Below are 17,642 nucleotides of genomic sequence, written 5' to 3'. Positions count from 1 at the left end.
ATGTATAGGAGGAAGTATATTTGCTCTGTAATTATAGCAATCTTTTTTCCTATTTAAAATTTATCCTTAATATATTAATGTTAAAAGAAAAATAAATATATACAACTAAAATTTTTAATGGACGAAATTGAAACTTGTATAAAATTTGTAAATAATTTTAAAGATTTACAATAATCTAATATATGTTACTCATTTTTAGTCTTTTGAAAGCACTTTAACATTGCATTATAAACACAGAGATTGTGCAGAGTGTGCCAAAATCAGGTTAAATAAGTCAAACACTCAGTGTATCTCAATCTTAGATAATTTTTATTTTTTGCATAAACTCCTCATACAGCTGTACCACATAAGAAAATGACTTAATGTTGTATAATTGTATAACTCTTGTAAGCGAAAACTGAATACGTAGATTTTATAGTAGACAATGTGACACGATAATGAACTGGAACCTTTAATTAGTAATAACTGGGCTACTTTGTATAGAATTGTGTAGAATTAATCTAATTTATAATCACTTGATTTTGTAAAATTTTTGAATTATGAAAGAAATATTTATATACTTTGCCCACTCTAATTTTGTTCAAAGAAGATACTTTTGCTTACTTTTTCTGTATTGTGAGTTGAGATATACCACGTAACTAAAATAAGATATTTTTTACTAAAAAAACGTATAGAACAGATATATATATATATATATATATATATCTGTATATATATATATATATATATATATATATCAGGATGTTAAAACCACGAATATTAGAGTAAGTTATAGTATGGATTTCTTATTTTGTATATTTTCTTTGAGGAACTGTTAAGGAGTGAGCTTGATACTTATAGAAATAAAAAGCAACGTGAAATGTAATCATGAAACAAATAATCTAAGAATTCAAGATTGCGATTGAATTCTAACATTCGTTTTTCGATTACTTTCTTTATGTGAACCAAAGGGTTTTTACGAAGTACTACGCGCATTTTTTTGTCCTCGCATATTTTATTTGCTAAAAAGAAAATTAAAGTTTATAATGTAATTACATTATACGTTAATTGTACATAGTTAAAAACTCCTTGGTTCGCATCACTATCTAAATGCCCTCCTAAAATCTTTATTTTACTAGCTACAAAATAAAAATGTAAACCAAAATTAAACATTGTTTTCAATTGATATTTTTCATGTATCCTAGTACTGTATAGTATAGTTATTATGAATACAGTGGAGGATAGTATTATGAATAATAATGGTAGTAATGTTAACGTGAATGTATCCTATTCACGGTGTTTCTCAACACGAGCTCAATAGCCCTCGTCATCGCAAATGTTACGCGTTAAAGCAACGTCACATTTATTCACTAAATTATACAATATGAGGCTATCGAGTTTTTCATTCGCCATAATTACATTTATACATTCGTTTCGTAAATAGATGCTAGTTCCATCCTATGTAATGTACATTACTATTTTAATTATAATCTTGTGCTTATTACGTACTTTTCAATGAATCAAATACATCTTTCCCTTCATGTTTCTCTTCAAATAAAATATTTGCGATTTAATAAGTATTTCTGTTCTTATCTGTATTTCCATGCCTTGTTTGTGCGAGTAAAAATTATTGAATTATAAATGGTTTATCGGTTGAGAAACACCGATACTCCTTCACAATATTATCTAACATTATACCATGTCATGAGAATGTTATAACATCTCCATAGCACCTGAAGCATACAGTGAACATTCTCCCATGTACATTTTATTTAATTACAGGCAGTCATTGGACTTATTTCATAACAAACTCTCCCATTTGTGAACATTAGATCATTAATTAATACATTCTCAATATAATCATTACAGATATTCATGTAAATTCAGTACAATACATAATTTTCATGGACTAAGATTATAATAAGGCCTCAGAACATTTGACTCATTCACATTTACATCTCATAACTCACAGGATTTTTGTACATTTTGTTAAAAAATGTATTATCAATTTATCGATAGTTATTTTTTTTATCTTTATCATATAATTATTACATATTTTTTTACTTTCCAAATAATGCAATTTAATTGTTACAATTAAGATGTAATTAATTCAAGAATTAATATACAATTTTATAGAAGTAATTTTAAACTTATAGTATTTACAATAAATACAAAGACAAATTCTATGAGTCACGAGATGTTACATATCTATTGTTGAACGATTTTAATGTAGTGCTCTTCAAGTATTTATGCAAACACATTGCAATGGAGAGTACAAACTGCTACAAAACAATTCCAATATGATTTGCTGTACAATCGTTAATACATATACGTCACGCGCTCGTTATGTTTTTTAAGGCCATATACGAGATTTATTACAAAGGTATTGCCCCTTTCAGGCAGCATTTGATATATTCATTAATTTGGAAATTTGTCTAAGGATAGACAAATGGACGACACAGCCTCGACAGAGAATGTTCACAGTGTAAGACAGCAGCATAGACATATCTCAGCGCAGCCTCACTTTACCATTGGTTAGTATTTCAGCTGGTAATTATACAAAGCTATAATTCCTTAAGTTAAACAATATAACTATGTGCGGAAGAACCCTTCGTAGATCAGATTTTTTTTATACAAAGGATAACATTAAGAGGTACTGTAAGTATTAACTAGTTTATTTCAATTACTGAATTGTTATAGATTTCATTCTACGATTAAACGGTAGATTAATTGTAATTTTAATTATACAATTATACAAAGAAAAAATTGATTAATTATGTTGATACACTTTTTTACATACTTAGCAATACTATTCTAATATAATAGGTAACAACTACGAAGGGTATTTGCAGAGTATGCAATTTGTAAATTATCAACATGAAATCAAGGCTTCTTTGTTATCTATTATCCTTACTTTTTGAAAATATATGCAGAAATTAAAAACGTCTTAAAACCTATAATGTAAATATTACACAACATATAAAGTAACAATATGTAACAGAGTTGTTTTGTACCTATATATCTACTATGGCAGAAGGTGGGTCTTGTGCCGAGTTATTCTTGGCTACTGTCAATTTTAAGCCAACATTATAGATATAACTATCCTAATCTTAAATAGGACGTGCATGATTTCATATTAATTCATTAATCATTAACACGTCAACTAACTACTTTCTGTATTTAGGGACTTCCAAATGTAATAGTTACTTTTATGGTTTTTAATATTTTGGAAACAACTTTCCTGTACTTACATTTACTTTAATATCACTCTAGTCTAAACTGCACTCATTATAAAAATCTGTTATTTCACAAACACTGCAATTAAAATGTAAAAATGTTGTCAAAGAAATAAGTGAATCTTAAAAAAAGGAAATTATTGACTTAAAAATAAGTATCTACAATTTTTGAAAATTATGTGTAATTTTGTAATACTATCTCTATGAATTTTATTGTAATATATTTAGTTTTACTGTAATACAGAGTGATACGTTTTCATGATATACATAGTAGAAGCAACAATAATATACAAAGTTAATAACAATTTCAGAAACTTACTATAAAAATACATTCAGTTTAGTAACAAAAGAAAAAGTAACTCTTTAGAAGCCCCATAATAATTTATTTCCATTCAACATACTCCTTGATTCATTTTCCATTCATTCTATGGTAAAACACGCAACATTACTATAATTTAATTCTATTAAAATGGCATTCAGTATATTCTTATAGAATTAGTTCATTCAATATATAAAAAAAATATACAATTTCGACTACTCAATGCAATCGTTCAGTAATCGTGAGTTTGTACTATCCGAATGCCATTTTCTTTTATCATACATTTTTCTTGGACTAGTACTACAAAGACTGTAGAACTGTCCGCACAATTCTAATGAAAATATAATTAATGTCTATACGCAGTGGGACTTCATTGATATTCAATCAATTCACAAAACTCGTAACGTGTCAAAATCTATAGAGAAAATGAATAAAAGAATTTGTTGTTAACCATATATTTCTCATTCGTTAAGCTCCTTCAAGATTGTGTACCTGACTATGTAAAATTGTGTATACTGAATACATTAAAAATAAGTAGTCAGGTACGGATGATTGTTTTTACATACAAATATAAGAATAAAGGCATTACAAGTTATTACAATGTTTCTCTCATTACAAAAAATAATTTTTAATTAATGTATTTCGGCACTATTTAGTCCCTCTCGCTTCTCAGTTACAAAAGTATTGTTACGAGTTGTGAATGATTTATACTTACCTGAGGGATACACTCCCACTTGTTATCCTCAATAAATTGCATGTATTTAGTGCTTTGCTAGGTTTCTTTATCGAGGTATTCTTTCAGCAAATTAATTTGTCACGTCAATACGCACACATAGTGTCTTGTTTGGGCAAGGTATTAGTAATGCGATGGCAGATTATGTATGATCTGTCATAGTTTCAAAAATGGCTTCATGCCAACATCAAAGTATCTTTCGTTATTATTGTATAATTTAAATAATTTATAATTTACAGATCCTGTAGAACACAAGTGGCTGTACGCAAGCATATCCTATTGACAAATTAATATATTACATAAAATGCTTGGTATACCACCACATTGATGTGACCATTGATGGTTGGTATATTTTCATCGTATCATACCGTAACTTAAGCATATATTCAAAAACATATTCATACACGCGGTTGCATGAGATATATATAAAAAAATGCGTCCGAGTGTATATGTAACTATGGTCGTGTGTTACTTGCCCTCTACCGCATTCTTCTAATGGCTTTCTTGAACTTCCGCTGTGGAGTTTGAGTAGGTATTGCTCTGAAATAAAATATGATAATATATAACAAACAATTCTTGTAATTAATATGATGAATAATTTTGTATAATTTATACATACTTAAATGCTATAGGTGCATTACCACCAGTGAAGTTAAATGTTGGTGGAGTATTAGGATCAAATGTTGGTGTAGTACCGGGAGCATTAAAATTAAATCCTGCAGATGGTGTAGAAGTAGATGCCTAAACAAATTAATTATTAAAATTTAATTTTAATTAAATTCAACTTGTTCAAGACATCTTGACATCTTGTATTTTAGTATACTTACAGTACCAAAATTAAAACCACCTGACGTAACAGCAGGTGCTGTAGATCCGAAATTAAATCCTGTATTTGAAGGAGTAGACGAGAATGACGACGACGCTTGATTCTGTGTACGAGGTTGTGATGCACCAAAAATTGGATTTGTTGCTGTAGATTGAGCAAATGCTGATGCTTCCGGTTTAGGTGCATTAAATAGGAAACCGGAAGAATTAGTTGATGTAGGATTATTGAATGTATTCCCAAATAAATTAGCATTTTTCTGGGTAGATGAATGGCTACCAAACGTAAATAATGGTTTCTGAGTTGCTTCAGCAGGATTAGTATTTGTAGAAAAATTAAATCCAGTTGCTGGCTTCGCTATTGGTTGAGCAGGAGTAGTGCCAAACGTGAATATGTTTGAATTTGGTGTACTAGTTTCATTTAACTTTGAGGTAGATCCAAATATGTTAGGTGTTGACTCAGTAGTAAACGTCGAAGCAGTATTATTACCAAAAACGGATGTAGCAGATGATCCAAAAAGTGTTGATGTAGCTGACGGTGCGCCAAAAGAGGTTGGTATCGCAGTTGGTGCTTGGAGTGATGGATTGAATAAAGATGTTGGTTTATTATCTGTGTTTCCAAATACACCTATTTTTGGGTCAGTTGAACCAAAAATTTTAGGTTTATTTTCCGTATTACCAAATATTGGTACTTTATTCCCTGGTACTACAAAAGTCGAGGATTTACTTGTATTTGCAGCACCGAATGCAGGTTGTTTATTATCTTCAGTTGAAGTTTGTCCAAATGCTGGGACAGTTTTTGTATCATTATTGCCAAACAGTGATGGACCGCTAGAAATACTTGAGAATAATGAACTTCCAGGAGAGGCATTTGGCAATGTACTAAAAGTTTTAGTTATTGAGGGTTCTTCCTTTGTTTTACTGTTTCCAAATGTAAAGGTATTAGATAAACTAGAAGTAGGCGCTGATGTTGATGCCTGTCCAAATGTTGGTACAGCTGGTGTTTGTGTAGTTGATTTTGATTCAAGAAATGTAAAGGAAGATTGAGTAGAAGGTGGAAGACTTGATACCACAGTTGTAGAAGCACTACTAGTAATTGTACTTGTGCTACTTGGTACAACAAAAGAAAATGCAGCAGTTGATTTAGATTCTTGTATACTGCTTTGAGTTGCTGAAGGTAATGTATTTGTATTAGTAGTAGTAGATTCAGTAGCTTCTATGTTTGGCTTTGAAGCTTCTGTCATAGTACTTCCCAGCAAAGGAGTTTGTTTTTCTTCTTTTATGTCTGATTGTTCAATTCCAGGCTTAGGCGTATTAAATGTAAAGGTAGGTGCAATTGATGTGGAAGTTGTTACATTTACAATCTGCTTATCACTTTCTATCGTTCCATTTTCACTTTTAGCTATACCAAATGAAAATAGAGGTGTTGAATTTTTTCCCACGTTTTCTGAATCTTGTTTTACATCAGTCTTTTCAACATTATTTGCTTTATTTGGAATTCCAAAACCACTTCCTGAGGTCAAAGAGACATTATTATCAGATTTCTGTACTTCACTTGTTTTCATATCTTCCTTTTGAATACCAAATGTAAATTGGCCAGTTTGATTACTTTGTTGTTTTTCCCCGAATTTAAAACCATTTGTAGATATTGTAGTATCAGTCTTTTCTTGATCAGCTTTGTCAATACCAAATTTAAAACCACTAGTATTTGCAGGCATATCAAAATTAAATTGTAAATTAGAATTAGTATTAGTAGAAGTAGAGTTATCTGGTTTCTTTGAGCCTGGTTTTGAATCACCACAAGCTACACATGTAGTAACTTCTGTTTCATTTTGTAGCATACAAGTGTTGCAAATCCATGCACCTTCAGGTTTTTTAAACTTATCTCCAAAACCGTTTGAAAATAAAGGAGGGGCATTTTTAGTAGCAATCCCAGTACTAGGTTTAGCTGTATTACAACATGGACAAGAATCAATAGAGATAAGATTTCTAACCATACAGCAAGGACATTCCCATGTATCCTTGTTTGAATTTAATTTATCCATATCTTCATTTTCATCAATTGATGCATTATTCTGACATACAGAAATATTTGTGTTATCTGTAGGTTTCATACTGTCTTGTACACTCATTTTTAATATATTTGATTTAGATGTATTGCAAAAAGTACATATAGTTGGGTTTTCAGGATCATTTAACCTACATTTAGGACAGTTTCCAGACTTCGCTTCTTGCTTTGTATCTGGTTTTAGTGCACTACACGCAGCACACTTAGCATCAGTTTGTTTATTTCTTACAAAACATGATGTACATTCCCACTGATTACTTGAAAGTTTAAACTGCGAGCCAAAATTATCATTTGCTGTAGTTTTTGATTCACTGACATTGTTTGATATTGACAATTCAGAAGTCTTTTTATCTTTAAAACTGGATCTGGTAATCTTACAAGCAAAGCATTGAGTTTCAGAATTGTTATTCTTAAACAAACATTCAGAACATTCCCACATAATTGAAGTATCTTGTATATTGGATTGCAAATTTTCAATTTTTTTAATATTATCGTCGTTAATTGTATCTGAGTCAATTGTATTTGTTTTATTATTGGTTAATTCTTTGTTTGACTCTAACTGCGTCTTTGATTCATCTGATTTTTCAGCTTTTGTTGTACTAGATTTAGAGCAAAGAATATCCATGACACTTCCTGATTTTAATTCATTCGAAGTAGTAGGAATAGCTTTATCATTGTTCTTTTTTTCTTTTAGTCTAGGAGCTGTAGATGAACCAGACCAAATAAAATTTTGTGTTACAGGAGGTACATAGTCATTTGATGAAGCGGATTTGACACCAACTCTTTTTAAAGGAGAATCTGAATTATTAGATTTATCGACTGATTGCTTATCAGCACTAAGCGGGCTACTAAATGTGAAATTATTGATAGATTTTAAGTTCTTTGTGGTATTTGTTACTTTTATAGGACTTGCAAATGTGAAGGTATCTTCTTTGCCTGTATTAGCTTTGTCTCCTATATTTGTATTAGTAGATGACATAAAGTTGAAATTAGGTAAAGAAGATATAGGTAGAGGTATGTTTGGTAAATTAACTGGTTCAACTGTATCTTCTTGCTCAAGATTTGCTGTTTTGGTTTTAATTTTTCCATGATATTTTGTATCTTCATCAATTTGCGTCCTGTACAAAAGAAATTACATATATTATGACTGTATATTTAATGATTACCAATGTTTATTTGGCAAATAACTATACATACGAATATTTTGAATAAATAATAATTATATATTCACCTGAGATGATATTCTTGAGGAGGCGGTGGTTCGCTTCGTGCCGAAACAATTTTTCTAGCTGCAGCTGTCGTATCTTGTAATTTTTGCCGCCGTCTTAATTTTAATATATCGGGTATAGTTGGTACAGTTAATTCGCGAGTTAAATGACGTAATCCAACTTTAGTTGTTGATGCCATTTCCTCCCTCGATCTCTTTTTATTTGTTGGTGATATATTATTCATCATTTTTAATGGAATTTTTTTAGCATCAGTTATTGGCGATGAAAAATGTTCTAATGCTTCCAATATTTTTTTAGCAGTTTGACTCATACCAGATGAATCTGTATTAGATGGTTTTACTTCAACACTTGTTCTTTTAGGAACTTGAAGTTGAATCTGAAATTAGTAACAATTAATATACCATAAATAATATTGAAAGTAGTTAAAGAACAATAATTTAAATTAGTAACACATACCTCATTTGAACTATTAAACAAATTACGTCCTCGTTTATAAAGACCAGCTGCATTTGCTCCACCAAACGTGGTATTTCCACTGTAAAAAGGAGATGCCAAGGGAGATGCACGATCCGGCGTGTTTGTCATGATTGATGCATTAAAGCTTGGTCTACGACTACTTAAGGAATCTCGGGTATTATCTAAAAATAAAGATCTTGGAGACTGTATATGGCTGGCTAAAAAAAATTTGTATATTAAAATATATCTTGAATAAGAATTTATATTTTTAGAAGAGGAAATGATATATTTTTGACATATTTAAACATGAAAAAATATGTCTTATTAAATATAAAATCACAAAGAAGATAAAGTTTACTTACTGAAATTTAATTTGTCATTATTAAACCTTTTTCTTTTAGAGAATGGAGAGTTGTAAGAGACATTTGATGGAGCTTCTTGTCTATTGGTTTGTGGAATAAGAGAACTGCAACCACTAGTGCTCTCACTGGATTCAGAATTATCATCCATACCATTTGTAGTTCCATTATTTGTAGTAGTGACTAATGAATTTAATTCTGACCTCTGTGGTGCTATGTTTCTAATATCTGATTGTGTTGCAGGTGTAGAAGATACTAAATGGCTCATCCCGCTTGGTCCAGCCATTGCAGGTTTAGAAAAATCTTCATTCTACAAAAACATTATTAATTGAAGAAAATGTGCTCAAATTAACAACTTTTTATATATTACCGTTTCATCATGAATGAAATATTGTTGCTTAGATGGACTGGCTTTGTTAATTGTTGATTTAGTTCTTGGTTGAATTGAAAATGTACCAGGAGGATGAGAAACATCCATACGAATACATGGTCGTTTTAACGGAGGAGGTTTTTGAATATCTTCTTCTGATTCAACCTCTTCAGGATTTCCATTGTCCTCTAATATATCTTCATCATTTTGAGATGTATTAAACCACTTACTAATCCACAACCTTTGTGGTAAAAGATCAGTCACTTTTGTTGCTACTTTTTTTACAAAAGACTGAAATATAAAGGAAATAAATGCATAGATATTAAATAGTACATGTATGAATTTGAAAGGAGTTATCAACAGGAACAGTATGAGACCCGTTCCAGAACAGGAGATACTTGAAATTTTGTGGAGAGAATGAGGGCAGTGGAAGAACGCATTAACAACAAGTGGAGAGAAGAATGGAGTTTTTATAGAAGTGACAATTGGACAAGAAAATTAATTTCTGATGGTTGTACTGTTTTAACCTCCTTTAACTTTTAAGTACAAAAGATACATCGATCATTGAATCATGCAAATTTTGACCAGACACGGGATTTTTAGTGTGTATCGTAAGACGATTAATAAGGAGGATTACTCGAGATGTTGGGATTGTGACACCAATGATAAGGAGCATGTGTTGTTCTGCTGCCCTGGGTGGATTTACAAGGGGACTGAATTTGAAAGCTACGTTAGCATGCCACTTATGGTAGAAAATTTGATAGAGGCAGTAACCAAGAAAGAGAACAATTGGACTAGGTTCCAAGCGTTTTCTAGGAAGATTATGCAAGAAAGACAAGTGCAAGAGATGATTTTGGAGAGGAGGAAAAGATAAGCTAGTAGACTGAATTGAGAAGACTGAACTAGTGAGGGGTATACACTAAGGCCAACCCTGAAGTAATGTCGAAAGGCAGTTCTGGGATTGGTTCCTGTACCATAAGAGGAACAGATAGAAGGGGGGTTTTTAGTGGGTATGGCGATTCCAACCGCTGAGTCCTACATACTCAGTCACTGGGTATGTGTAATAACATTTTCCCTCCTCGAGAGAAACAAAATAAAAGAAATATTAAGTAGTACATATATTATAATATTCATATATATAATATTAATTGTGTAGTATTATGATAAACATAATAAAAAATATTAATAAAATAAATGGAATATATACTATATAAAGGAAAGAAGTTATATGTATATATACTAATATTAAATAAAATAAAATTATTTATGTACATTATACATATTTGTATTATATGTAGTCATAGTTCAATATATTTGTTAGATAATAATTCTAACAAATATACAGAGAATCAGGGATGAAAAATTGGTTATTAAGAGATCAGATTCATCTATAAATATTTCGTCAAACTAACATGTGTAGTTGCGTAAACACAGTAACAATTAAAATACATAAAAAGTCATTCTTAGAAATTGAGGTTAAAACAATTCAACCGAAAGCAGATTAAATTGCATATTTATTTAAATCAATTAAGTTAAACGAATATTATCATTTGAAAAAAAAGAAATGATCTCCAGAAAAGATTACAAGATATTGCATGAATTTGCGCAAAACGTAATTTTCCAACGTCACGCGTGTCTTTTTCGCATACATACTAGATGCAAATGGTAACATTTAAATTTCTTTAAGTTGACAGAGTGATAAATTTACGAGAATCGAATCGCTTAATACATTCCTCAAGATTTTCCTGGTAAGGAATCACGTTTCAAGGTTATATGTTATATGCGTCTTGATAGGTATCTCATGAGAGAAGTATTGTAGTATCTACTTAGTATGGGAAAGATTGAGGTTATCGAGTGGATTCACATAACCGTGACGTCGTCCAGAGCCGTTGAAATAGTACTTTAGAAAAACATAGGTCATGTGAAAGGTAATCTGAAAAGAGGTTGGTACATAAAGCAAATTCGTTGGGAGGTCTAATTTAAGCGGTAAGGCGCGAAGAACCGTTGGATGTGAAGCAAATTCGTTTCTGTCGCGGCAGACTCGTGCCAAGGAGATACTACTCACATTGTTTGCATCGTAGGGCTTCGTATTATGCGACGACGACCGTCTTCCACTCAAATTGTTACTCCGTTTAGCCATGATTGGCACTGATCACTTATTTATGAGTATAAAACACACGAGAATGTCTTCAAACGGCGCATCCCAGAAATTGTCAGCGAACCACCACCTTCGTGACTAAAATCCACGAGAGAAAATATGGCCGCCCCAAAGACCGCCACCAGGGCGCCAGGTTTCTCTGGAATATGCGTTTGTCGCGCCTGCCCACGTGACACATCATATGCGTTCGCTGCCTTAAAGTTGGCGTGTGGTACTGCTATCTCTTCTTAAAAAAGCTTTCCTTATTTTTTATTCTTTATTGAATTATGAGTGTTCGAAGCGTACCTCATTTCACTACATGTATCAGTATTGCAATTAGTAAATATCTATTTTCTTAACATGTAATATTTTCTTTCATAGTCCGTAATAGGCTTTTGTTTGTACCCTAAGATTATATTATATATTACAAGTTAGTAATTAATTAATTACTAATTCTAATCTAAAGACCTATAATATTCTGATAATAATATAATAAACCATATAAATATTTATAAATATTTTAACAGGGTAATGAAAAATATATATATTGTGTGTGTATGTGTGTATATATATGCCTTGTGTGTGTATGCGCGTGTGTTCGTGTGTGTGTGTGTGTGTAAATATGTATATGTGCACTGTGTACAGACATGTATTGTACGTACATACATTCATATGCGTACAAGAACATGCACTCACACGTATGCTTACGCATAAGCGTGTCTATTAACAATAAGTAACGTTTTGTAAGTATGAATCTCGTAGATAAAATATTAAGAACGCCTTCATTCAAAAAAAGTCTACAATTTTATATTCTGTCTACAGATAGCGCTGTAACTGCTACGGGTCGATTGATACATTATCGACACTTTATAACCTGTATCGGCTATATCCATTTCGTTTATTTTGTTGTATATAACATATACAGTTGTCGAAAAAAATCTATTTACACACCATTGTATTTATAATAGCATTTACATACTGTATAATTAGTTAGGCCCATAGGTATATTAAATTTCGCATTATTTAATGGGTATTTTGAAATGAAATACACAGAACCTGGCAAGAAAAATGCTTCGTTGGAAAATAAAGATATGTGCAAATACTATTTGTAACCATTGTACATGTTTTTTTAATTTTCATAAAATAATTAAAAGAAAAGAACATTTCATAACATAGATTATTGTGAAGATTAAGTTTTAAAAATTTCTCTATATAAAGTTTGGAGTACAGATTTTGTCCGTATTATAATTGTCTGTATAATATATGTATGTATAATTCAAAATAAATTCAATAGTGCGCTAATTTTTATATATATCGTGTCCTTACTTTTCAGTTCACAATCATATTAAAGATTACACAGTATATCAGGTCTGTAAATATGAAAGCGGAATTTGCCTATAGATGGCCCTAGCTGATAATGTCATTGATGCCAAAAGTTTTTGTTGACATTTCACAAACATTTTCGACTCAGAACAATACAAGTTTCATACAACAGCATAGTTTGTAATAGCGTTGAACATGTCGAATTTTATGCCTGGAAACTACGATTTGTGGACAGCATTGATTTTCTGTTACCATTTGAAGAAAACTGCTGCAGAATCGCATCGAATGCTTGTCGAAGCTTACGGTGAGCATGCTCTTGGTAAATCACAGTGCTTTGTGGTTTAAAAAATTCAGAAGTGGCAATTTTGACGCGAGGAACGAAGAACGTGGAAACCACCGAAAAAGTTTCAAGACAGCGAATTGCAAGCATTGTTGGATGAGGATGACGCTCAAACGCAACAACAACTCGCTGATCAATTAAACGTGACATGAGAAGCCGTCTCCATACGTTTGAAAGCCACGGGAAAGATCCAGAAGGTGGGAAAATGGGTTCCACATGAACTGAATGAAAAACAGCAGGAAAACCGAAAAACCACTTGAGATTTGCTGCTCGCCAGATACAAAAGAAAGTCATTTCTCCACCGAATTGTGACTGGCGATGAAAAGTGGATATATTTTGAGAATCCTAAGCGTAAAAGATCATGGGTAGCTCCAGGCGAACCACCGACATCGACTACAAGACCAAATCGCTATGGACGGAAGACAATGCTCTGTGTTTGGTGGGATCAGAAGGATGTGATCTATTATGAGCTGTTAAAACCTGGCGAAACCGTTAATACTGAGCGCTACCGACAACAAATGATCGATTTTAATCAAGCTTTGCGTGAAAAACGACCAGAATATCAAAAAAGGCAACACAAAGTAATTTTGCTTCCTGATAATGCACCATCACATACAGCAAAACCGGTCAAGGAAACGATTGAAGTGTTCAGTTGGGAAATACTTTCGTACGCGGCTTACTCATCAAACTTGGTTCTGTCCGATTACTATTTATTTGTATCAATGGGACACGCACTTTCTGACCAGCACTTCACTTCTTACGAAAATGTACGAAAATGGCTCGATGACTGGTTTGCCTCAAAAGAGCTACAGTTTTTTAGGCGTGACATCCACCAATTGCCAGACAGGTGGGAAAAATGTATTAGCTAGCGATGGGCAATACTTCGAATAAAATATTTTTAATCATTTTCACACAATAAACGTATATTTTCTATACAAAAATTCCGGTTTCATATTTACATACCATTGTTTGGGGAGCCGAGGCGGGTACGGTTTCTCAGGGCATAGGACCACGCCCTGAGAAACCCCGATGAATCTGATATTCTCCTATAGTCAGGTGGTGGCTAGTCGGCGTATTTGTCACTCGCCAATGGCCGATCCGGTGCGGAGAACTTCGGAGAAGTTGGTGGGCCCATATCTGCCAAGACCACTCACCTTACCTTCTTGTGGGGCTCCCCGTCACTTTTCACCGGCCTTGACCGGGGTAGGGTGCGAAAGAGTGAGTGGCACCAGGATGGAAACCCTTGTCGGCGACATTCTTTGAGAATCATGGATAGCAAGACGAATCAAAAAAGCGTTTACGGTGCAGGGGAGGGATACCCCAGTACCGGCGCAGTCGCGGTTTGTAAAGCGGGCCCCGCTGCGGCGTTATTGGGCAACCGTGGCCGTCTGAGAGTGAGGGGCCACGAGAGACCGCCAGGCTCCCGGACGCGATCATGTGTCTGGCGAAGGAGCACGCGAACCGGGGGGTCTTGGAGAGTTCCAGGCTCGGCAGTTCCAGATGGGACTCACGTAAGCGGGGGCCTCAAGGTACTTTCGTATCCGGGAACTTATCCCGACGGTCCCATCCTTGGCATCAGGATCGTAGGTGCGTTACTACCCAAGGCCACGTAGAGAGAATGTAACCGTAATTAAACGCCTTACACTCCCGGCGACCTTCCCCGCGGAGTACATAGGGATTCACGTAAGCGGGAGCTTGTCCCGACGGTCTCCCTGGCTGCGAAAACGTGGGTTTGCCAGCCCCCATAGGCTCGCAAAAGCGAGCCCTCCCTGCGGGATGAAGGACTTGACAGCCAAGGTAACCGTGCCGCGAAGGACGGCCGAGCTAAGAATGACCGGACTGGAGGACTCGGTTACCCGGAAGGAGATGGCGGCCGCCGTTGCCGAGGCGCCGACAAGGTCAATGTGGGAGTCATACGCTCCGCTCTTCGGGGCCTCGGGTCTGTGTGACTACGCTGTCCGCTGACAGTGGCCAGGAAAATCAGCGGAAGAGGGGACGTCCGACCAGGAGGCAAAATTAATATAGGTTGGTCAGCGGCGAGGGTTTCCCCTTTCCCGGCGCGCCAACTCCAATGCTTCAGGTGCATGGAGTCGGGTCACGTGTGCAGGGACTGTACGTCGACGGTTGGACCGGTCGGAGTGCTGCTATCGACAAGGTTCCCTCGGTTCCTGGAGGAGGTTGTCGGCACCCTGTTCCCGGAAACGGCAAACGAGGAAGATGGCAGATTCACCGATGAGGAGGAACAGGAGCCTCAACCGCTGGAGGAAGAGCCACGTGACACCACGGGAAGTTGGAGCCCAGAATCGAGAGTTACCACGGAAGAATTGGCCGAGGCTGTCGAGAGGATCGGAGCGCGGAAAGCTCCGGGTCCCGACGGAGTCCCGGCCCGCCTGTGGAAAGACGTCGCCGGGGTCTTGGCCCCGAGATTAATGCGTCTGTTCGACAGATGCCTGTCTCAGGGCGAATTCCCAGTTTTGTGGAAGGAGGGACGGATGGTCCTTCTGCCGAAGCGGGGACGCTCTCCGGACTCGCCTTCCGCCTTTCGGTCGGTGTGCCTTTTGGACGAGGCTGACAAGCTACTGAAGAGAGTGGTGGCGGTCCGCCTCGAGTCGCATTTGTCCCGGAGTGATCCCGGACTGCACGACAGCCAGTTTGGCTTCCGGAGCGGACGGTCTACGGGCGACGCTGTCGCCCGTGTCCGCTCCCTGGTCGAGGGGGCCGAGCGGCGTGGTTGCGTGGCGATGGCCGTGTCGCTGGACGTGGTTAACGCCTTCAACAGCATCCCCTGGGACAGGATATGCCGGGCCCTCGAGTTTCATTGGGTACCCGCGTACCTGCGGGGTGTGGTCCAGGCGTTCCTCCGGGACCGGAGCATCGTCTACACTGTCCGAGGCGGGGGGATGACTGAGAGTGCGGTGTACCGCGGGGTCCCGCAGGGTCCTGTGTTGGGTCTGTTGCTGTGGAACATCGCGTACGACGCGGTACTTCGGGCGCCGATGCCTCCGGACTCGGCACTGGCGTGCTACGCCGACGACACGTTGGTGCTGGTTTGGGGTACGGCGTGGGGCAGGACCATCCGTCTGGCGGAGCTGGCGGTGGTCTGCGTGGTCGTCGTGTGATCAAGGGATTGGGGCTGAGGTGTCCCCTGAGAAATTCGAGGCAATGTGGTTCTGTCGCAGAGCCGATCACGGGACGCCTCCAGCGGGTTATCGCCTGAGGTTGGAGGGGACTGAGATCGGAGTTGGAACTAACATGACGTATCTGGGCCTGACGCTCGACAGCCACTGGACTGATATCTTCAGAGAATAATTCACAATATGTTAGATGATGCAATAAAATTATCATTTATGTGCCAACAATTTTCAGTATTCTTAAAAGTATAACGAATAAGAAAATTAATAATTGCAACTGACAATGATAATTCATAAATTTTGAATAAATGATATGGAATACAATACTAGAATTTCTAAAAGAAGGCTAGTTAAAAACAATGAAACTAACAGTAATGAAATTTAAACCTTAAATCAATGGCAGACTAGAGTCAATTACTCCCAGAGCGCCCCTGTTGAGCGTCAGGCGGACTACCTTGGGGTTTTAGTCGATAAGTCCGACATTACCCTGTCGGTTCCTAGAAGAGCGGCGGGGTGTCCATGAGGATTTCTCCACGTAAAATAAGAAAAAGGACTAGTTTCAATTAAAAATCAACGATTTTACGATTCCAAGATGTATCTTAATTTTATTACACGTATAGTTACTGAAGAGAATATTTGAGAACACTTATACTAATTTTTTGCAAATATATTACGTGTGTTGTACAAAACATCTTGAAATTTCATTAGCATTGTAATAAGATCCGACTAACATAATTATACGTATTGCTAAAGTTTGAAATAGATTTGATGATATATGTATATAGAAATTAGAAGATATTTACTATAAGTACATATTTCATTTATATACAATATTTATATATTTAATTACAGAGATCACCAAAGTATTTCATTAGTCAATTATTCACTATAATTAGTAAATCACAATATTTAGTGAGACTATCTTTAGCATTACCTATATGTTTAAAACTAACGTATATGTTGTATACTAATTTTTTACTTACAAAAGTATGGCAAGAACTGCAAAATTTCGAATGAATTGGCTGTAAATACATTCGATTTTTTAGGTTGATGGTAAAACAGCTCCCAAAAGTATTTGAGTACACGGCCCTTTGTTTTCGAGAAATTGTATATAAAAATTGCCTATGCTAAGTATATTCA

At 35.5% G+C, this 17,642-nt stretch overlaps 2 protein-coding genes and 1 long non-coding RNA gene across 6 annotated transcripts in view; 2 read left to right on the top strand and 1 right to left on the bottom strand.

Moving 5' to 3' along the window:
- Positions 1 to 290: 290 nt before the first annotated feature.
- LOC126917465 (nuclear pore complex protein Nup153) lies at positions 291 to 11,786 on the bottom strand. 4 transcript variants are annotated; one of them, XM_050724379.1, is made up of 9 exons: positions 11,637 to 11,786; positions 9,572 to 9,862; positions 9,405 to 9,511; positions 9,205 to 9,329; positions 8,843 to 9,060; positions 8,389 to 8,762; positions 5,095 to 8,275; positions 4,887 to 5,008; positions 291 to 4,807 (listed from the first exon to the last, which is right to left on the bottom strand). In XM_050724379.1, exons 1-9 carry the CDS (start codon positions 11,709 to 11,711, stop codon positions 4,747 to 4,749), a joined length of 4,554 nt encoding a protein of 1,517 aa, XP_050580336.1. In that variant the 5' UTR covers positions 11,712 to 11,786; the 3' UTR covers positions 291 to 4,746. The 4 variants fall into 4 exon arrangements, with proteins under 4 accessions (XP_050580336.1, XP_050580343.1, XP_050580317.1 ...); XM_050724386.1 differs by having other exon boundaries at positions 8,843 to 9,024; XM_050724360.1 differs by having other exon boundaries at positions 9,205 to 9,511.
- Positions 11,131 to 12,067, top strand: LOC126918086 (uncharacterized). The gene is made up of 2 exons (XR_007711211.1): positions 11,131 to 11,514; positions 11,653 to 12,067. It is a non-coding gene; the product is annotated as an uncharacterized LOC126918086 (long non-coding RNA).
- Positions 12,068 to 13,641: 1,574 nt separating this feature from the next.
- Positions 13,642 to 17,642, top strand: part of LOC126917668 (uncharacterized) — a 97,425-nt gene continuing 93,424 nt past the window's right edge. Inside the window, exon 1 of the mRNA XM_050724827.1 lies at positions 13,642 to 14,218. Coding sequence (XP_050580784.1) covers positions 13,972 to 14,218 — 247 coding nt within the window. The 5' untranslated portion in view covers positions 13,642 to 13,971. The remainder of the gene's footprint in view (positions 14,219 to 17,642) is intronic.

This window comes from Bombus affinis, chromosome 1 (assembly GCF_024516045.1).
Source record: "Bombus affinis isolate iyBomAffi1 chromosome 1, iyBomAffi1.2, whole genome shotgun sequence".
In the NCBI taxonomy this organism is placed as follows: Eukaryota; Metazoa; Arthropoda; class Insecta; order Hymenoptera; family Apidae; genus Bombus; species Bombus affinis.
The sequence above is the reverse complement of the archived record's forward strand: the minus strand, read 5'-3'. Positions and strand labels throughout refer to the sequence as shown.

Bases quoted from the DNA above. Each gene is read 5' to 3' on its own strand.
- LOC126917465 (XM_050724360.1), bottom strand. From the start codon at position 11,711: ATGGCTAAACGGAGTAACAATTTGAGTGGAAGACGGTCGTCGTCGCAT. The intron at 8,763-8,842 runs GTATGTGTTACT...TACTAATTTCAG, and splicing joins TGTTTAATAGTTCAAATGAG to ATTCAACTTCAAGTTCCTAA. The intron at 5,009-5,094 runs GTAAGTATACTA...TAATTTGTTTAG, and splicing joins GTGGTTTTAATTTTGGTACT to GCATCTACTTCTACACCATC.